General features: G+C 42.9%; 1 protein-coding gene across 8 annotated transcripts in view; it reads right to left on the bottom strand.

Annotated features, from left to right (window-relative positions):
• arhgap27l (Rho GTPase activating protein 27, like) overlaps window positions 1-20,778 on the bottom strand; it is a 28,322-nt gene extending 7,544 nt beyond the window's left edge. Inside the window, exons 1-11 of one of the 8 annotated variants that reach the window (XM_081610301.1) lie at window positions 20,621-20,778; window positions 13,014-13,135; window positions 11,997-12,919; window positions 4,937-5,140; window positions 4,243-4,380; window positions 4,016-4,171; window positions 3,200-3,265; window positions 3,074-3,127; window positions 2,914-2,994; window positions 2,768-2,845; window positions 2,463-2,528 (exon numbers count right to left, since the gene is read on the bottom strand). In XM_081610301.1, the coding sequence (XP_081466427.1) occupies window positions 2,463-2,528; window positions 2,768-2,845; window positions 2,914-2,994; window positions 3,074-3,127; window positions 3,200-3,265; window positions 4,016-4,171; window positions 4,243-4,380; window positions 4,937-5,140; window positions 11,997-12,919; window positions 13,014-13,044 (1,797 nt within the window). In that variant the 5' untranslated portion in view covers window positions 13,045-13,135; window positions 20,621-20,778. Of the gene's footprint in view, window positions 1-2,462; window positions 2,529-2,767; window positions 2,846-2,913; window positions 2,995-3,073; window positions 3,266-4,015; window positions 4,172-4,242; window positions 4,381-4,936; window positions 5,141-11,996; window positions 12,920-13,013; window positions 13,136-13,490; window positions 13,672-13,732; window positions 13,842-20,620 lie in introns of those variants that run through there. The other 7 variants (XM_081610303.1, XM_081610302.1, XM_081610304.1 and 4 more) reach the window with 7 other exon arrangements.
• Window positions 20,779-22,297: the final 1,519 nt, after the last annotated feature.

Here is a 22,297-nt window from a genome sequence, read left to right as displayed (position 1 = left end):
TAAATGCTGTGCTTTAGGCAAAACAAAAGTAGAATAAGGAAAACAGCCAAATTACAGAGAGGTTTCTGTGAATCAGAAGCTCAGCCTTTAGGAAACATCTCTGTAGGAGTTTCAAAGTGTCAGACTTCAGGTCTTCATTGCTGCTGGAGGGAAAGCAGCTCTGAATGGGACAAAACCTCTGATTGATGTAAAATTTACACCAAGGTTATGTCTGAAGCAAAAGTGGTATGGAAGCAGGAGGAACGACTTGAGTCATTCATGTTTTAACGTCAATAGAGAAGTGAAAGAGCTGATGAGTTAAAATCAGGAAATAAACATCTTTATTGTTTTTAAAGAAGTGAATAAAACAACAAAGAGTTTTTCTTTTTCCCTTTTACTTCTCTCACATTTAATTAATCTTCATGTTCTGCAATGTTTTGGATGCAGGTGAATGTCATGGACATGTTGGATGTGAAGGGACATGTGGAAGGTTGAGGGACATGTTGGATATTTCTACATATGTTGGATGCTGAGGAACATGTTTAAGAATGCTGAAGGACATGTCGGATGCAGAAGGATGTGTTGGATGTTGAAGGACGTGTTGGATGTTGATTGAAATGTTGGATGTCGAGCGACATGTTGGATGTCGAGCGACATGTTGGATGTTGAGTGACATGTTGGATGGTGAGTGACATGTTGGATGGTGAGTGACATGTTGGATGGTGAGTGACATGTTGGATGGTGAGTGACATGTTGGATGTCGAGCGACATGTTGGATGTCGAGCGACATGTTGGATGTTGAGTGACATGTTGGATGTTGAGTGACATGTTGGATGTTGAGTGACATGTTGGATGTTGAGTGACATGTTGGATGTTGAGTGACATGTTGGATGTTGAGTGACATGTTGGATGTTGAGTGACATGTTGGATGTTGAGTGACATGTTGGATGGTGAGTGACATGTTGGATGGTGAGTGACATGTTGGATGGTGAGTGACATGTTGGATGGTGAGTGACATGTTGGATGGTGAGTGACATGTTGGATGTTGAGTGACATGTTGGATGTTGAGTGACATGTTGGATGTTGAGTGACATGTTGGATGGTGAGTGACATGTTGGATGGTGAGTGACATGTTGGATGTTGAGTGACATGTTGGATGTTGAGTGACATGTTGGATGTTGAGTGACATGTTGGATGTTGAGTGACATGTTGGATGTTGAGTGACATGTTGGATGTTGAGTGACATGTTGGATGGTGAGTGACATGTTGGATGGTGAGTGACATGTTGGATGTTGAGTGACATGTTGGATGTTGAGTGACATGTTGGATGTTGAGTGACATGTTGGATGTCGAGCGACATGTTGGATGTCGAGCGACATGTTGGATGTTGAGTGACATGTTGGATGTTGAGTGACATGATGGATGTTGAGTGACATGATGGATGTTGAGTGACATGTTGGATGGTGAGCGACATGTTGGATGTTGAGTGACATGTTGGATGGTGAGCGACATGTTGGATGGTGAGCGACATGTTGGATGGTGAGCGACATGTTGGATGGTGAGTGACATGATGGATGGTGAGTGACATGTTGGATGTTGAGTGACATGTTGGATGTTGAGTGACATGTTGGATGTTGAGTGACATGATGGATGTTGAGTGACATGATGGATGTTGAGTGACATGATGGATGTTGAGTGACATGATGGATGTTGAGTGACATGTTGGATGTTGAGTGACATGATGGATGTTGAGTGACATGTTGGATGTTGAGTGACATGTTGGATGTTGAGTGACATGATGGATGTTGAGTGACATGATGGATGTTGAGTGACATGATGGATGTTGAGTGACATGATGGATGTTGAGTGACATGTTGGATGTTGAGTGACATGATGGATGTTGAGTGACATGTTGGATGTTGAGTGACATGTTGGATGTCGAGCGACATGTTGGATGTCGAGCGACATGTTGGATGTCGAGCGACATGTTGGATGTTGAGTGACATGTTGGAGTTCCCTCAGGGTGAACCAGAGTTCTGATGGTACATGTAGTCTTTGTTATTCAGTTTGGACCAAACTGCTGAATGAAACAGAGTCTGACTGGAGAAACCAAACAAACCCTCCAGAACCAAGAGCAGAACCAACATCAGAACAAATCCAGCAGTTCAGAACTGTTAGCTGACAGGATGAATGGTTATTGATTCGCGGTTAGTGGGATTAGTGGGAAAAAAACTCAGAAACTTTCTGGGCAAAAGTCTTACTGCCAGAGATGGACATTGTCAGAAGGAATTTGGGTCAAACTTCTTTGCTTAATAATATTTTAGATTAGAGCTGCAGTGCTGCGTTTACACAGCAGGAGGCGCTAGGATGTCTAAGCTGCCCAAAAAGTTCCCTACTGGTAAAAAAGAAAAAGAGATGTTAGAACAAATGTTAGTACATTTAACAACGGCGCCTTGAACTTCCACCAGCCTTTCAGAACCTACATGGCGCTGGGGTTTGCCTGTGCTGTGGTTGGACAGGTTCCTCCTCAGCTTGAGCCTACTATGAAACTGGAAGGAGGAAATAATGGGATGAGTCGACGGATGAATGAACAAGTCAGGAAGTCAGTGAGCACATGAGCGAGTCTGGAAATTAATGTATGCTTTAGTCAATGAGTCAATGAATGGCTGAACAAACTGTTACATGAATAAACAAGTCAAGGAAAATCTGATGAAATGGGTCAGAAGATCCATGAACAGGTCTGTGAGGGCCTCATGGGGTTAGGGAACTGAGACAGGTGAGTTTGTACCTGCGGACTGTCAGGCGAATGCTTCCTGGAAGCGTCCGTGAGGTCCGAGGATATCCTTCTGTGTCCCGGAGAAAACATCTGGAACACAGCGGGAATGTTAGAGAAGAACGCCTCAGAACCGTTCTGGATCAACATGTTTCACTCACATCTTCAGCGATACTGTGTCTCATGATCTTGACTTGTGCAGCTCCTCCCTCCGCAGGAACTCCATTACCCATCAGCCTCTGCTGCAACACAATAGAACCACCTGATCTCAGCAGGTTGTAGGGAAGACAGGACTGATATTCCTGTGATGTGACTGCTCACCTCCTGCTGCTTCTGCTGGCCGTCCAGCTGGGCTCTGGGAATCTGCGGGAGCTGCTGGGAACACAAACTGGAGGTCAAACCAGAGAAAGGCAGGGAATACTGGGGGAAACTGAGATTCCTTCGTACCGTAAAGACAGAGTCTCCATTGTTGTTGTGTCTGTCCACGGGATAATCTGGGTTTGGTAGAGGAGGCTTCAAACCAAACAAATAATCATTAAAGGTGCTCAATTATGCTTCCTTGAACAGGTTAAGATACGTCTATGGTCTTTATAAAACATGTTTATTATATATACAAAACATGTTTATTATATTTTTTGCACAAAAGCATTCTTAGATAAAGATATCTTATCCTGATCAGGTCAGATTGACCCGTTTTAGGGCCTTTTGTCACTTTAAATCCAAATAAGATGCTGCTGGCCACGCCCCCCAACTCAAAGTTTACACTCTCATGTAAAAATGGCTGCAAACAGATGCACAAATATACCTCTGTACATATTTGAAAAGCAGAATGAGAACGTCCTGCACAACCAACTAGAATGCATCAAGTGGTTTCTGGATGGTAAGTGAACAACAAAACACTTGTCTTTTCCAGCAGCCATTGTACAGAGGGCCAGAACTGCAGTGGAGCTCCACTGGGGTTGCTAGGTAACGGGTCAGAAGCAGTGCCTACTGATTTGTGATGTAACTTTCTGAAGGTATTTGAAGTGGCTCATTTTCCCAGAAACAAAACAACATGGACTTATTGCCAGACAACAACTGTGTGGGGTTTTTTTCAGAGGCGGTTCAGACCCAAAATAGAAGTACAAAAATTAGCAAAATGTGAATTTTGCATAATAAATCCCCTTTGTAAGCCAAGTCCAGACTACACCCTGCTTCAAAGATAAACCACTCATGCCAACTGATCTTAAACTAAAGTAATCCAGGATAATCTCAGCCTCATACCGGGACGTCGTCCTGGTTTCTGCTGCCTGTGGATCCAGCAGGAGATAATGGGGATGTTGGGTCAGGGAGAGCCCAGGATGTGGTTCCTGTTTTATGGTTGTGGTAGTAGACTCGCCCCGATGTTTCGTCCAGCAGCTCCTCCCATTCACAGGAACCCTAAGAGGAAGAAGAACCGGGTGAGACACCAGAACCGCCTGCTGTTACCGATCAGGGAGGAGCTGTGGTACCTGAGAGGAGGCCGGGGAGAGCGGACTGGACAGGTCCATGTCTATGGCCGACGTTTGGCCTCGGTGGTCCGACCAGGTGGTCTGTCTGGTTAGAGGGTGGTAGAAAAATCTCCTGCCGCTCTCCTGATCAGTGTAAACCTGAGCAAACGGGGGCACATACCATCATTCTACACTTTTATATTAATATTCAGAACGTCACAAAATTATTAAAATTGATTCCTTTTCATTTTATTTTGTAAAAGTAGGGTGGCTGGTTGACCTTTGATGACCTCAGGAAACATTTATTAATATCTTTAAAATTATAGAGGTGCACAAACTTTATTTGATTTGCAGAAGGTGGAGTCCAACTTCACTGAGGTTCCTGGATCAACTAGTCTGAAGCAGGGACAGGGACGTCTCATTACTGACGTGTCTTTGAGCAAAACATCACAGCTTTAGCTGTTCCTTATTAACACCTGATCCCCACAGAGGAAACCTGATGATCTCAGGTAACATCTGATCAAACTTTAATTATTTACGTGTAACACAAACTCAGTGCACAGGAGGATTACACTCAAGCTGTATTCAAAACAGAAAACTTCAAAGTTTAATCAGATTTAATAGATTTTTCCTTAAATTCTCTACTTGTTACAATTTTTCTGCATTTCCACCTGCAGCTTCTTTGACATGCCACAGTCATTTGTCTTTATCTCACCTGCCATTCGTCTTGTGGGCTGAGAGGAGAGGCGGGGCTTATCATGCTGGAGGAGGGGCTTGGAGATAAGAGGGCGTGGCCTCCTTCCGATTGGTCAGGGTCTACACTAGTTGGGGAGGAGATGGAGATCTGAGGAGTAGAAGTTTTCTTGAGAGAGCAGACGTTGGCGTAGATGGGCGAAATAGGGGAGAGCGAGCTTTGCTCCTAAAGAGAGAGAGTGAGAAAAGTTTTAATTTTAGTTTAAAGACACAGTGCACCATATGTTTTTATGTATCCCACTAGAACGTCATTGAGTTTTGGGAGACCAACTCTATGAATTTCTCTTAGAAACCCTGGTACTTCATTTTAGGATGCATTCACTCCAGCCCTGTTTAGTTCGCTTTAATTCAACTTTAGTCCATTTGCCTAGAAAGTCCGGTTCATTTGTGGAGGTGTGAATGCGTAATCGAACTCTTAGCCAGGCTAAAAAAATTTAACTCTGGTCCACCAACAAAACCAGGTCCGAGTTTGATTAGTACATGTAGATGACAGCGGATGGAAGATCGCTCCAAAAGCAGGAAGCAAGCTACAGCACCAGGCATTCTGGGTAAAAACAAACAAGAGTTTAGCACTAGAAGGGGAAATGAGTCTTCAACCAATTAAATCTGACGTTACTCCACTGTTGATTACATTTTGTAATGAAAGAAGTTGAGCTCTCATAATACAGATGTATTATGTTTTTATGCCGTAAAGCACTTTGAACTGCCTTAATGCTGAAATGTGCTACATAAACAAACTTGACTTGACTCATTGACGAAGCTGTGGTCCCGGCAGTTCAGGAATTTTCATTCTGATCTCTCAACCAGAACCAATCTTCCTCAAACAACATCTTCCCATTTTCTGTGAGGGTAAAATGAACAGGTTTTAATCATTGCTTATCAGCAGGAATCTTCTTATTTGGTGAATCCCATGTTTAAGTTGTAAATATGTTGCCCTACTATGTCCAACCGGAGTTTTATTCACCCAGCTCAACTTAAAAAGGCCACAGATTCATAAACAATACACAGTCCAGTGCACAACTGCGAGGCCATGTGGAGTGAAAAAAAAAGATGGAATCAAACCCACAGCTTCAGGAATGCAAGGAAACTGCCTCTCTCTGAGGTGAACCCGGTCAGTCTAGTTTTGTTTGACTCTCTTTGCCCTTCAGGTTTTGATAGAGTCCACTGTTATCTCCCAGTTCTTCCAGTAGGTCTCCCAGTATGCACCATGAAACCCCAACATGAGGTGAAGAAGGTTTGGGAGCATCAGCTGTTCCTAGAATAGTGGTGGCAGCATGTTGCTCAATACTTTCTGTAGACTTTTGCTTTTGAATGGTCACTATGATGCGTAACCATGGCATTTATGTATTTATTTTACAGCTGGGAACAACTAATTAGTAACTCAAAAGCTCAAATGAACTACGACCCCAAAGACCAAAGCGCAGAGAGAGGAAAAGAAAATTCAACTCATCTCCTACAGCCATCATAATGGGTATCCCCTACTCCAACATATTTCTAACCAGACGGCCAACAGAGATTTAAAGAAGAGCAGCAAAAGCAAAGGAGGTTGATTAGCAGTGTATGCCAACAATTTATGGTGTTACTGTGGAATATCATTTCTGTCCCTGAATACTGAGCTGTATACATCATGGCAGTCTTAATCTACTCTGAGTGGCTCTGCTGAAACTCTAAGTCAACTTCTCTGAACTGCACCTGATTAATCACCGTATTTTCAGCACTATAAGGCACCTAAAAACCTTCAATTTCCTCAAAAGCTGACAGTGCGCCTTATAATCCGGTGCGTCTTATATATGGACCAATGTAGGTCTAGCAACTATGGTAAGCAGCCGCCGACTTCATTTTCCCCGTAGAAGAAGAAGTGCGCGGTGCATGCTGGGATAGTTGTCAGAATGCTGGTTTGTTAATAAAGTTTGATAATACATTTAAAGCCACGGGGGGGGGGGTTGGGAGAGACTGCGGTGGCAGCGTGTCGGTTGGTCTGTGTTACCCAGAAAGCAGTTGGGTACAATATGGCAACACCAACACCGTGAGTGAAACAATGACTGGGGCAGCCTACTATATAAAGTACTCGGGGACCAATTCTTTACAATGTGGATGTGTAATAATACAAATTGGCAACCCAAACTGTAGCGTCTATTCTATGCGCCTTATAATGCGGTGCGCCTTATAGTGCGGAAAATACGGTACTTAAATTATCCATTTGAAATGTTTTGGTTCTAAAAAAAAAAGCTGATATTTAATCTCCAGATGCAGAAAATTGAGCAAAAGTACATTTCTGCTGAGTTCTGTTGTTTAACATGAGTCCATTACTGATGTTTTTGAAGAAAATCAAAGCTTGAAGTGGAGTTTTTCTTAACTGCTGCAGAAAAACCCTGTTCTGACCGGGATCTCTGTCTGCCTGGGTGGATGGAGCTGCAGACCAACAGGAAGAACTCCTCCCATGTTGTATAAACACAGAAGCAAATGATTCCCATTTTCGTCAAATGGCAAGAGCTGACTGAACATCTCCATGCGGTTTTAACCCAAGAAACCCAAACAGGAACTTCACATTTTCACTCAAAACGATCAGAACTTCAAACCAAACAGCTTCTGAGAAGATTAGCTTCTCCATCTGTGACTCCATACTTTATATTTCAATTACCTTCTGTTGTTGTGGGTCATGCGATGAAGCAAAGCTACAGCAGCTCATCGTTTAGTTTGTCTCAGTTTTCGCTCTATAACAGTAAATCCCCCCTGGCCTGGTACAAAGTCCAGACTTCCTGCCGGTTCTGTTTGCAGCTGCAGACTGAGGCTCTCAGAAACAAAAAGCATGGATTAAAGCTGAACCAAGGAGAGCCCAACAGGAAGTCGACTCACCTGTTGGCATCCCTCTGTGTTTGTCCTGAGGTCTGGGATACATTAACCTCCATCAGGAAACTTCTCATCCTGTCTCTGATCTGCCTGCAGTGGAGCTGGGTCATGCTGCCAGACTCAATGGCTGTCTGTTGTAGCTCCGCCCCCTCTCTATTCTCCTGTGAACATAAGCCCCGCCCCTACTGAACCATAGGCAGTGGCACTTTTTTTTGGCTTTAGGTCTTCAGGATTTGTCTGAACTTGACTCTCATTCATTGTCCAAAAAGTCTTCCTGGAAGTTAAGTGCTGATTGTTTCCAAGACCTCACCCAGGAATCTTACATCTCCTATATAACCTTCATGGAAATGTGAAAATGCTCCAAAGAACCAGAATCCCTTCAAACATCTGCGTCAGAGACATGGAGCTCTATCAACATTTTGAGGTTAAATGAACAAAAAAGATTCCAAACCGTCAGTCTTGATTGAACCAAGTCCTGAGTCCTGCAGCTGCAAAAAAGCCCAAATCACTACCTATCCACTGCCGTGCTTTGCTGCAGAAGGTGTTTGTGCCAATCTGCTGGATTTGGTTTTCTCCAAACATGGTTCTCTGCATTATGGTCAAAGATCTCTACTTTGGTCTTATCTGTCCAGCGGACATTGTCCCAGAACTACATTTGTTGCAGCTTTGCAATCCGAAGTCCTGCCACCATTTTGTTTTTGGAGACAACCCTTCAAGCCTCCACGTACACTGGTTCACTGTTTTCCAGATATACTTGGTCCAAAGTGTCAAAAATGGCTCCTATTGACAATTGTGTGACAAAAATTGCATCATCAAGATCTTTTCTCAACAATAGGCCCGGGTCAAACTACTTTGTTACGTCTTTGTGTGAAGCGGGACAGCACTTCTGCTTCCGCTATCCAATTTCTGTTCTGTGACTGCAGATGACAAGAACATTTTTGTTTTTATCCAAAACGGTGAGGAATTATTTACATCTGTACAATTCTTCACTAAATAATTAAGAAGATTGTCAAATGGCTAAAAGCTCCTGGATGGAAACTGCAACGCCGTTGTCCGTAGAGGAGGCTGTCTGCAGAAAGGTGGAGCTCTCTCTGTAACTGTTTCATAAAAGTAAAAGGAAGATCCAGGGATCCTGCACTATGTATGAAAACAATGTGGAAATGCTAATGTCCTGCAACCATGTGACGAAATGAGGCAACAGCATTCTAAGTGAACCTTTTCAGGGTTTGTCACAGTTGTGTTAGAGACTTCCTCAGACCTGCCTATGCTTCCCTTCCGCCCCATGTTAGAAGCTATCTGATCATCTTGAAAACACAAACGTGGTATCAGCGCGATCAGATCCTCAGGGAGCTGCAGTCTGTTTAGAACCAGCTGAGAACCAGCTGCTGGAGATCTGAAAGTACTCGGTTTCACCCAGATGATCCCATCAGTCTTCATAAAGTCACATCTTTCATCAACAAACTAAAAACTTTCTAGTAGGTTTTCCTTTACTCCGATTTATCTGATCTCCTGACCTTTCAGACCACGTGAGATCTTACAAAAAACACCAGGAACATAATTGGTTTATGTTTTGATGGAGGTTCACTTTGATTATGCTGCCCCCTGCTGTTGTTAAAAGCAAAATCTACATCTGAGTTCTTCAGCAGGGTCCAAAGATATAGTTCAAGGACCAGAATCAGTCATGGTCATGATGAGCAGAAAAAGATCTCATCTGAAGTCACTCACCTTCATATCAATCTCCCAGTGGAACACCATCATCATCTGAATCCACAGTTCCCAGTAACTGTTCCAATCAACAACCAGTCCTTCCAGAAACAGGTCAGTTTAACTGCGAGTGCAGTCAATAACTGCACCGGTCACTAGCTGGTCACTGGTACCACTAAAACCTAATCGAGTCAATACCTAGTCGTCTAAATAGCTGGTCCGGTCAATAGCTGGGTCTGGTCAATAGCTGGGTCCGGTCAATAGCTGGGTCCGGTCAATAGCTGGGTCCGGTCAATAGCTGGGTCCGGTCAATAGCTGGTCCGGTCAATAGCTGGGTCCGGTCAATAGCTGGGTCCGGTCAATAGCTGGGTCCGGTCAATAGCTGGGTCGGTCAATAGCTGGGTCCGGTCAATAGCTGGGTCGGTCAATAGCTGGGTCGGTCAATAGCTGGTCCAGTCAAAAACTGATCCGCTCCGTTGATAGCCTGTTAAAAGTGGGTCAGCCCAATACCTCGTCCATTCAATAGAAGATCAGGTCAGTAACTGGTTCTACTCAAAAACTGGTCCAGTCAATAGCAGGTCCGTTCATTAACTGATCAAACAGAACATACTCTGACCTGGTTCATACAGAGGCTGACCAGGAAGAGCTTCAGATGATCCACCAATCAGCAGTGACATGACTTTGACCAGGAGGAGTTTTCTCCTGCTGCTGGAAGGAAATCCCTGTACGGATACCCGGAAAGGTAATAAATGTTTGTGGAGCTGTAGGAGGAGTTTGCCCCACTACAGCTGATTTACAGCAACGACCCTGGTGGATCCTCCGGGAATCGCATAAACAACTCCAGGACAAAGATACAGGCGAAACCAGGTGACCTACTGTCCGAGTCCAAAGATCGTCACGTGAATCAATAAAGGAAATGCGCTAATCAGTGATCAGTTGGAATCAGACCAACTGGAGGTAAAAACATCAACATGGGGCAAATTTAGATCAGAAGAAATCAGAACTTTACACAAAGCTAGTCATAAACCAGAGACTTATCTGAGACAGCTCATAAAGGACAACTCGTTAAGAGCTCGTTAAGGAGAAGCACTTGTTAAAAAGATCATGTTATGGTCTGTCAACTTGTTAAGAAAAATACTAACAAATCTCTTCCTTCACATTTTCCTCTACTTGATAAGAAACATAGTAAAGATGTGTCATTGATTACAACAATATAATTTCATTTAATTAAGATATATTTTGTCTATTTAGAAAGTTCTGCTAATAAACACAATTATTTGTTTCCATATTGGGAACTTCGGGGTAAAATAACTCGACTTCCCTTAGATTTTCCTTCAGAATCATTAATTCCTCAAAAGCATTTGGAAATAAAAAAAACTGGCAGCAGAGAAAGCTTTGACTCTGTTTCCCACAATGCAACACTTGACAGCTTTAAGACCAGCTGAATGAAGCTGGGAGGTGAAGTTCTGCAGCTTTCAGAGTTTTACTCAGAGACACAAACAGTCTGGGTTCTGGTTCTGTTCCCATTCTGACCTGCAGGTGTCGCTGCACCGTCACCACTGCCTCACCCCGTCTGTCCTGACCTCTTCCTGTCCGCTGTGACATCACTGCTTCCACCTGACCTCATCGCATCCTGTTCTGACATCAGACTTTCTACACCGAGACCCTGAACTTGTCCAGAACTAGCTGCAGAGCTAGAATCATTCACAACTTTCTCATCCTTACAAACATCCTGCTCGGACTGGATCAGAAAAACTACATAAACACCAGCGGATAAATTACAATTTGTTGTTGACTTGGTTCATCTTTGAATTCACGATAAACATCTAGATAAATCCACAGCAGAACCAGAATAACATGAAGCCAGTTTAGGGTTAAACAGCAAAAGCTCAGCAGTTTTTTTTTTTTTTGCTCTGAGGAGAATAAAAAGAGGAAACAGCTTTTTCTGCTTCCAGCTTCCTGTGCCGACGCTGCAGGAAACAAGCCACGGCTGCACAGAGATTTTATTTTGTAGGGAGACCAGCAGCCTCTGAACATCAGACTCTGTTTTTCATGCTGCAGCAGATGAAACGTCCAGAACATCAACCTGCTGATCAGGAGGTCAAAAGAATCCAACAAAGCCATGTTGACCTGAGCAGCACACACGTTTTGTTTCCTCCAGACTCCAACAGGAAATCAGGATCATTCAGGAAACACACACAGGAAGTAAACCTTCAATCTCAGCACGCGTGCTGCATTCAAGGACCTGTCTGGGTCAGGATGTGTTCAAGGACGACAGAAAAAAGATGTGCCACACTGTTCCCACATGGCCAATCAAAGCTACTGACATTGCAGAAGACTATTGGCTGAAAGAGTCATGTTACATAAAATGTGAATAAAAACTTTTCTGAAACCTCAATTACCAGAAACATTTCTGGAAAATTAAAACCTAAATCAGGCAGGAGACAGAATAAGTGGGCGGGTCTTACCTTTGAGGAGGGCGGAGCCGCAGCAGGAAGTGAGGACTCAGGTGCTGCTGATGGAGCCTTCTGGAGTCTCAGAGCCTCCAGGTCCAGATTCAGGTCCTGGATGGACTCGTAGATGTGGTGACCTCGACACTCCTCCTCTTCCTCGCTGCTCTCTGATGTTGTTGCCTCCTCAGCCACCTCCTCCTCCTCCTCTGGCTCCTCTTTCTGCTGCTTGTTGTCATGACGACCCTCAGACATTTTGCTGTGAGGGGGAACCACGGGCATCTCCACAGGGATGGGCTGGTTCTGGTGCCGGCTGGATGTCCGCGGGTCTGCCGGACTGAAGCTGGGAACCCGCGGTTTCCCAGGATCCTGTTGGTCCTCATGGTGCCCCTTGACATGGGGCTGCTTTTTACTGTCAGCCATGTTTGTAGTCCCAGTGGAAGCTGTGGTTCCGGTTTCAGCAGAACCAGCAGAGTGGTTTGTACGGACCCTCGGCGATACATGTGCCAGGTCCGGTAAGTCTAGAGGTACGCCGAAAGTGGACATGCGGTTCTCATTGCGGTGGTGCCGGTTGGAAGAGTCGGGTCTGAGGCGGATTGTCACCTCATCATTTTGCTTGGTTCTGCTTCCTCCAGGCTCCTCCAGACTCTTTGGAACCGGGACAGGAACAGGAACAGGAACTGGAGCCACCACAGGATGAGGGACCGGTTCTGGACCGGGTTTGTCAGCAAAGTCCAATAGGGACGGGAAGTCGGTGGGTAGCTCCTTCACGTACTTGGCCGGAATGTAGAAGACTTTGGAGCTGCTGTCGTTCCGGACGTGCCACCAGTGGTCATTGGTCTTGGCCAGCAGGACGTAGCGCTCATTGGGTTTGATGGTGACCAGAACCCCATTCTGATCTTTGTACTCGTACTCAAACTCCACCAGAACCAGACCAAGACCTGGAAAGTTAGATTGCATTTAGGCCTTTTCTACAAACCTGCTCAGTCAGAACCTCTCAGGTCCGGTTTGCTTCTACATGACCAACACACTCACCTTTGCTCGGCACCTTGGAGGTCGCTGCCATTTTTCCCTCCCTGATCTCCCCAGGCCCCGCCCCCTCAGATAGACGGCTCTGAAGGTGAGGGGTCAAAGGTCACCGCTGATTCTCAGCGGCCCTAAAAGGAGACGACATGAAATTAGCAACAACAGATCCAGCAATCAAGGAGCTAAATAATCTGAAAAATGCTCTAATCATGATTTACTTCAAATGTAATTTATCAACTAAAACATTTTATTTTCAGATATGTTGGTTCTGATCCACCTCTTCATGGATTTTGAGCCATGATCAAACCAGAACATCTCTAATGCTACCTTCACACAGCAAACTTTGAAACTCAATTTCAATTGTTTAGCTAAAATACGTTTTTTGCGTGGTTTTTCTAATAATTAAACCCGACTGAAAACAGACTTCAGTTTAAGACCCAAACGCGACCGGCGGAACCAAAAATGCGAACTCCGGTCCCTACAAACCTCGGTCTCGGTTCGGCTGAAGTAAAGTCTCGAATGGCTTGAATTCATGTGAAGGTCAAGCGGATGAAAGAGCGCTCGAAATGTAGGAAGTGAACTACAGCGCAGGGCATTCTGGGTAAACACAACCTAAACAAACGCGCTCGTCTAGCGGTAGCAGGAGAAATGGCCCGTGGTATTTAGCCAAAGACAAAAAGGAAATCTTACAACTGCTAAAAATCAAAAGTTACTCCATTTTTGTTTACATTTTGTGAGGAAGGATGTTGCTCTGAGTGTCTTTTTCTGGATGTTGCTCTGAGTGTCTTTTTCTGAGTTGTTTGTGTCGGTTCCTTCTGTGGTGCAGCGCCCCCACAGGCGAGGAGGGGAACAGGTTTGTTTAAAGGTTTGGTTGGTTTGACAAAAGAACTGCAGCTACGACGCCGTATTAGGGCCATTGTAGACAACGTGGAAAAAAAAGAGTACATCCCTGCCAAAAATTAAAAACTCTGACATTTTCTGGAAAACACAAGGAAATTCCCCAGTTTAAAAAAGTCATAACATTTCCAGGAAAAAAATAGAAATGTTTTTAAATTAATCTCAGAAATATTCTAGAAAAAAATATTGGACATTCCTGAGTTTGAAATGTTTAATATTTGTAAAAAAAAAAAAAAAAACAGAAAACTCAATTTTGTGATTGTCAGAAATTTTAAAGGAAAACATGGACGTTTTAAACGTTTGAGTTTTAAGCTTTTCTAGCAATTTTTGAACTTTTCAACGTCAGAAATTCATTTTTTTCTAGAAAATTTAAAAAATCAAAACATTTCTGAACTGTGTGTAGCAATCGAACCAATTCTGCCAGGTGTGAAAACACCCTCAGATTTACGTGTAACAAGCTGTAAGACAAGTTAACATTTAGAATGCGATGTCACAATTTCTGGTCGGTTCTACATGTTTTTATTTTTTTATTAGTGTCTTTTGTTGGTTCCGAGGCATTCTGGACCCACAGTTCATTATGGCTCACTCCTTGAGGACCTCCTGATTCAGAACTCATAAAGACTGAACCAGATCATTTAAAACAAACAGCAGATCCCAGAACTAGAACAACACAGCTGATGATTGTTTTGTTCAGGATTCCTCGAGTAACAGCAGCTGCACACGGAACCCGTCAGGAATGACAGCAACAAGCCATTCTTCATGTTAGAACCTGTCTGAACGCACTAACCTCCTCCTGACTTCAGAAACGCAGCTCAGCTCAGACTCGCGTCCGGGTTTCGGTTCTGGTTCTCAGGCTCTCTTTGGATCATGATTGGAGAAAAAGATTAAACTATTTAGTTGACATTACCATCTTTTATCGTTTCTTTATATCATGATTGCTGTTCTTTTACACTTCTTAGTATTTATTTTTCTTTTGTAGAGCAATTTGTGACTTTTATCCTGCAAATTTGTGACTGGCGGCTAATCTAATGCTAACAAAATGCCGAGTTAAAAACCCAACTGCTGTTTTGTGTCTGACAGATTTTTCTGATTTCTCCACATTCCTTCAAGTCTTGGACAAAGGTTGGACCTCTGAAGGAACCGGAACAGCTGCAGCAGCTGATCGTGATGACAATGTTTGGCCTGGATCCTGCTAGAAAGCAAGAAGCCCCATCTCCAGCACTGAAATGCTCCTCTCTGAGTTTTCCTGCCTGGCTGCCTCCGAGCCAGGCACTCTGTCTCACAGAACAATGACAGGAGGTTGAGTCCACGCCAGCTCTGTTTACTAAGGGAAGTCCTGCTCTTCCTGTCAGCTCTAAGCCCCGCCTACATTGATATGTGGACACCACCCTCTGATGACATCACGTCGTGCGTTTCCTGTCTTTGTGGAGGAACAATAGTCCGACCAGAAGATTCAGACTCCAGAGAGACTGAAATCTGATTCATATGTGATCAAATGTGAGATCTGGTCGATTTTAATGACGTGTAATCAAAATGGGCCCCAAGACAAAAGTGAAGTCAAAACAACATTGAAGTAGAGTCCTATTGTTAGGTTGGACCGCAGTCCACAGGATTTAAAGGCCACTGATCCATCCATCCATCCATCCATCCATTCATCTGTTTAACCATCCATTCATTCATCCACCCAGCCATCCATCATCTCTATCCATTCAACCATTCAGTCATCTATTCCTCTGTCCATCCATTAATACATTCATCCACCCATTCATCCATCCAATCGGTCTGATGTTTTCACTATTCGCTCTAAAACATCCTGGATCACCAGTTGAACTGAAATCGACCAGAACCTTCTGAAGAATCTGGACCCAGATCTGATCTGCTTCAGGTGTGTTTGAGACTCCATGTTGGAATGCGGCCACCTCTCACTCCGTTCTCTCACTCAATGTTTGTCTGCATGACACAGCACTTCCCTTCAGCAAACTTCCATGTAACTCACACACACACACACCCACCCACACACACACACCCACCCACACATACACATCCACCCACACATACACACACACATACACACCCACACACACTGTTCTGTGCAAGCAGAAAATAAACAGAGCTGTCAATCATCAGACCAAGTTCGAGGTTTGTGGCTGGAACATCGACCAATCAGAGCAGAGCAAACATTCCTGCAGAGGATCGTCTCCTACAACATGGTGGGATCCACAATGACGGTGTGTCATGTGACATCACAGACCCAGCAGCCAATCAGAGCAGAGCACATCTGTAGGAAACCCAACCTTTACCCTGTGGGTGAGTGTGGGTGTGGTCACGCTCAGCACAGAAATAACCGGGTTGAGCTCATAAATCCTTCAGCCGAGTCTTCCTACACAACACTGGAAAACAAACAGGAATGTTGAGAAAATCCGACCACACGGAGTCGACATGACACCGAGTTGCACGTTTACTATCTGACACATGATCAGCTCAGAGACAGAAAGATGAGACGATTCTGGGAGTCTCTGAGCTGAGCAGTTCAGGTGTCAGATTCACCTGTTCGGTTCTAAAACTTGCTCAGAAATGTTGTATATTTCTGTTGTTGATGAAGTTCTTCTCTAGAACTTGGAAACTTCCAGCAGATCTTTCTTCAACATGGTTCCTCCAGTTTTCAGGGCCTCAAGTGTCCTCCGTTTTTCATTTCCTGATTTCTTCAATCCCTCTAGACCTTTTAAGCATAAATATAGGTCAAACCTGTTCTGGGTTATGACAAACACCCTAATAAGAAACCTCTAGAACATCTTCACACTTTCCTCTCAGATTTTTCCAACCTAAAAACGCCTTCTGACTCCTGTTCAGTTCCCTTTAAAAGACCCTATCTTGTAGAAAACTCTTCCAATGAACAAACATAATCAGACTCCTAAATCTCACAGAAAAGCACAGAGACCAATGTGGAATCTCCACAGACCTGTTGAAGTAGTTGAAATGATTCAAAAACTAACCCCAAAGGTCAACAAGACCTACTCGTGTATCCAAAACTCCAGAAGAAGCTCAGTCAAAACTACAACACGTTCCTGAACCGTTCAACCGTTGGGTCAGATGTCCATCATCAAGATGAACCTTGTTGAACATTGTCTGCAAAGTCTCATCTTTGTAATCTCCTTTTGATCTTCCACACCAATCAAAAGACCACCATCCATCATCATCTTTGTAGAGTCACTGGGAGGCTGGTGATTGTCTTTACCTATCATTTTGCTGGGTACATGCAAGGCTTGTCTCCAGTCCATTGCAGGGTGACACAAAGACACGTAGGACAGACAATCATTGCTAAATTATTAAGAAAGACCAATTAACCTCACAGACTAAAGGTGTTTTGCCCAGAAAGTCCAGTTCGTTCGGGTAGATGTGAATATTTAATTGAACTATATTCTGCATACAAACCAAGACCTCAGTTTGGTTGAAGTGAACTCTGGTGCGGTTTGAATGCATATGTGAACACCAATAGTACCAGAAACTGCTCTAAAATCAGGAAGCAGACTACAGTACAGCACAGGGCATTCTAGGTAATTACAACCAAAACAAATGCATGAGTTTATCACCAGTGCGAGAAATGGCTCATAGTCTTTTGCCAAAGACAAAAGCAAAATCCAACAACTGTTAAAACCTAAAGAAAGTTGAGAAGAAAGAAGAAAGTTGTGTTCAATGAGGTTTTGTGTCATTTCCTTCAGTGGATTTTGGTGCAGCGCCACCACATGCGAGGAGGGGAACAGATTTTCCAAGAGTTTGGTGTGTTTGACTCAGTGCAGTGAGAAAGTGAACCGCACCAGCTGAAAGTGTAAAATGTTGCAATTTTGGTCCAAGTGTCAAACCGAATCTACCAGACTATCAGGGTGAAAACACCCCAAGACCATGGTTCTGAAACCAGAATAGGTAGGCTGTCAGAAGAACATTGGCTGGCTGCTGCTGGAGTCTCCAAAACGACCAGAACCGTTTCCTCACAAACACCCAGAACAGAACCCAAGTCCACCAGGTGTTGGGTTCATTTAAACCTCCAGGAGATTTTTGTTGTTTTTAAAGATCCCAGAAACATCATGAAGACTTTCAGCCATACCACATTTAGAAGAGTGTTTCTTGTTGGTCAAAGTTCAAAGCTAATTAAGCAACCAGTCACCATGACAACTGTAGTTAACTAGCCAACTAATCTGCCCTCGTTAAACCAGAGCAGAGACGGATCAAACCAGAAGAGAAGTTCTTATGTTTCTGAGGACTCAGGTGAAGTTCTAGGATCTCTGAAGGAAAGATGTAGTGACAGTGATGACTAGTTCAATTTGAAAGTTTAACAGGATGGAGATCTCTTGCTGTAACTAATCATAAACTAATCTGGACTAGATTTAGTTCTTCAACAACTCCTCACACTACATTTTGTTGACAGGTTGAAGAAAAGACCACAACGCCTTTTTCTTATGTACAGACATTGATAACTTTTATATCAGGGTTTTTTCTGAGGTCTGAATATAGATAAAAAGTTGAGGTATGAGGTGAAAAATTATTATTTATACAGATGTTTCTGGGTTAAAACAGGACAGTGACTGAGACGCTTGTCCACTGGTTGAAATGTTGGTTAGTACATGTGATGGTTCTGCGGTTTGACAACTACACGTTCTCATCCACCGCTGGCCGAATGAACAATAAACTCTAAAACCTTCTGGTACCTTCATAATCTGATCCGTATTACAGATTAATCTTGGGTGTCCTGCAGTCTGGAGTCCATCAGGGATGTTCTCGGTCTTCGGGACTCCTAAAATTGTTTTCCATGAATCGGTACAATTCCGCCTTCAAGAAGGTGATCTGACTATGAACCAGTTTTTTCAGTTTCCACCTCCAAGGCAAATTCTCCAGGCCACAAAAACTGCTCCTGTATAAGCAACACCTCATTATCAGGCCAGAACAATGTCAGGAACTCAGGTTGGGTCCAGCAGAACAGCCGAATCTGCACCAAACATCCGATTGTTTCAACTCTCCATTAAATCAGTGTTGGTAAGACCCCTGAAGCTCAGTGGAGAAATTCATCAACTTCCAATCTGAAAGCTGTTGATTCAATTACGACTCCCCCAGCCACTGAACAAGGCATTTAGCCTCCATGTTGCCCACTAACAAGAGCATCGTTGAGCAACCAGCATGGAAAAACTCAGTTTTTAACTACAGCTGTCAAAACAGAACCAGTAAAGTCTCTCTTTCCCTCAACAGCAAGAGGGACACTCTCACCAAGACTGTATGGAAAACCCAGATTCTTTATATCCAAGCCAACAAATTCTACAAATATTCCAGATTTCACTGCATAATACAGTTTTCCCATTTTCATGGATGTTTTTCGTCCTCTAGAAATCTGGATCTTAAGGCCCTGAGACACTAGTTCACAAGACGGTTGGATTTTGTCTCTCTGCTGTGGTTGCCTACGGTTATCTGAACAGACCACAGGGAGGGGAGGATCAGACAAGAACCAGAACACAACTGGATCCACTAGCAGAACCTGGTTGGACCTGTTATTATATTTCAAAAGAAAAAAATCTTGCCAAGTACAAATATCTTAGTACACTGGAAATAAGACAGAAATAACTTATAAGTAACTTTTCATCACATTACAGGAACTTGTTTTAAGTAGATAAGTCCTTAAAATTGATGTGAAAAGTAATAGTTCTATTGGCAAATTATTTCACTTATAAGATCAAAATATTTTCCAATGTTATAAGTGAAATAGTCAGCCAGTGGAACCAGTACTTTTTCATCAATATTAAATAACTTTTAACAAACAATAAGGTCCTATACTCACTGAAAAGTTACTTGCAAGGTAGTTTTGTCGTATTTCAGGTGTATTGAAATATTTACATGAGAAACTAGACAGAAACACCTGGTTTGTTTTGTGTTTTTGCAGTGTAAAGACGGTTAGAGCTACAACAAGAAGCAGGATTGTACTGGACCAAGAAGAACTAGCTGTGGTGGAGGTTCCCTGTGACCGGGTCAGATGGGTGCCAGAGGACTCAGAAATATTGACTTGAGCTGCTTTGAAACAACTTCCACTCCTGATTCTGAAACATTCTTGAGGTCCAATCAGTAAAAATGTGAAAAAATTAAAGAAGACTGACCCATTAGAGAAAAAAGTAAGACTTTAGTAAATAAGACTTCAGCTTTAGAAGCAGGAGCCACATTTCCAGCAGAACTTCCTTGTTCCATGTTGTGTTGGGTTCAGTGTTTGCGGCATAGGAACAGAGAAATGTGCTTGGACCGGTTCCTCTCCTGAACCGTCGCCGTGTCCCATATGAACCCAGTGGTAAACAACACCTGACAGCAGAAAACACATGAAACCTTCCTGATCTCTGGGTCCAGCATTGTACCGGAGAACCCGGGGATTTCTCCTGGAAGCTTAAACGAGTTCAGGCTCAGCGTTGGTCTGAAATCAGAACAGGGTGGGTTTTCTTTCAGCTGAACACACCCGGCCACAGAAACCAGCCAACAACACACAGACAGAACCAGCCTTGAAGCTCAGCAGCAGAGTCCCTGTTAACCAGGCCACAGAACAGAACTTCACAGTCAGGTTTACTTAAGAAGAACCTCATCTTACTTATTTCACGTGAGGAAAAAAAACTTAATAGCATTTCAGGTGCCATTTAAGCCTAGAATCATCCTATAGCACATTCCTATTGAATCCAGAGGGAGAAAGATGGTTTTACCTGCATAAGAAGTTAGATCCAAACATCCTGATCCAGTTTTTCTCTGATTCTGAATCTTTCAAACAGGTTCCTGTCTCTGAGGCTCCACCTCCGGCCGACCTGCCAGTCCCAGCATGTCCTCCTCCTCCTCCTGCTCCTTGACTTGACATCCTGTTCTTCAGAGGAATCCACGCAAAGCTGGACTTCAGCCTGAGTTCAACAGCACCACCTTCTGGCTGTCAGTAGGTGGTGCACCTCAGTGTGAGTGTTTGCGCTACTCAACAGCACTGCTCAGCTAGCAAGCAAATGTTCGCACGACGTCCGTGAACGTAGTCTGAAAGGTGAACGTCGAATGTTCGGACCTGACGTTCAGCAGACGTTGTCTGAACATTCACTCTGAACATTCGTTCCCAGTTAATTTTCTTTTTTTTTGCTGTCATTTCACTTGATTTAGTTTTTATATATTTAAAACTTTAATGGCAGTTATTATTTTTTATCAAATTTTTATTTTTCACTTCTTATACAAAGTGCATACCTCCGAATGTTGTTTGAACGTTGTTGAACGTCTTCCGGACGTTTTTATAAATGCTGCTTTAAAAAATCGTCCAAAAAACGGAGGCATTACAAAGAGCTTTATTTCTCCCTACAAAATCAATTTTAAAGATTGTTTTTGTTACTCTTGCTGTTATTCTAATAAAAACGCCTCTTCTTTGTCTTAATAAATAAATAAATAAATAAATAAATAAATAAATAAATAAATAAATTTTCGGACTTGACGTTCGCCGAATTTTAATATATTTAAAACCTTTATGGTGGTTAATATTTTCGACAAAATCTCTCTTTTTTGTCATTTTAGAGAGTCTGAATGTTGTCTGAAAGTCACATTTTCATTTTGGGCCATATCAAAAGCATGAATGTTCTCAAAGGGCCGGTTGTGCGAGAATGTATTGACAAACCCAATAACATCCTGTTAAAATATTAATAAATAGCTGTGTGTGCTTTTGATAAATACTTCTTAAAATGTAATAATATAACATCTTCTCACATCGATCAGTCCCTCAGGATTTTGACATTGTTTTGGTGATTTATTGTACACAAAATCACTAATTTTATGGTGCTAATTTAGAAGTATCTTCAACAAATGTTGTGATATTTGCACTTCTGTACAATAACGGAGTGTTTACAACAGAGTGTTAAGAAAAAATAAAATTGAAGTAACAACATTGCTGCAAGAATAAAGTTATAGTATTCAGAGAATAAAGTTGAAATATTAGGAGAGTTACAGTTTTATGAGAACTAGACCAAAAATTATTAAAAATAAATAAATACAATGAGGAATGATGAGCATCTTGTGAGCAAATGTCTATTTCGAAGTAACAACCATTCAGACACCAAATTTTGATAATGAAATGGAGGTTTTGCTCTCATTAAAATGATATTTTCGAGTAATTTTACGACATTCTTCTGGTAATATAGCATCTTTATACTACTAATATTATCAATTCATTCTCATAATATTATATCTTCATTTTCGTTATTTTTTATCTTTGTCTGGCTCTTTTACTCCCTCGCAGTTTTCTGCAGCCGCAGCAGAAAAATCAAACTGAGTGGAGCTGTGTTTTGTTGTTGCGTTTCTGAGTCTGTCCAGCAGGTGGCGGTGGACGCATCGCCGCCTCATCTGAACTCCACACACGAAGC

The sequence above is a fragment of the Poecilia reticulata genome, chromosome 8, assembly GCF_904066995.2.
Source record: "Poecilia reticulata chromosome 8, P_reticulata-male-v2, whole genome shotgun sequence".
Lineage (NCBI taxonomy): Eukaryota > Metazoa > Chordata > Actinopteri > Cyprinodontiformes > Poeciliidae > Poecilia > Poecilia reticulata.
Note: the sequence above shows the minus strand (reverse complement) of the source record. Positions and strands in the feature narration are given on the sequence as shown.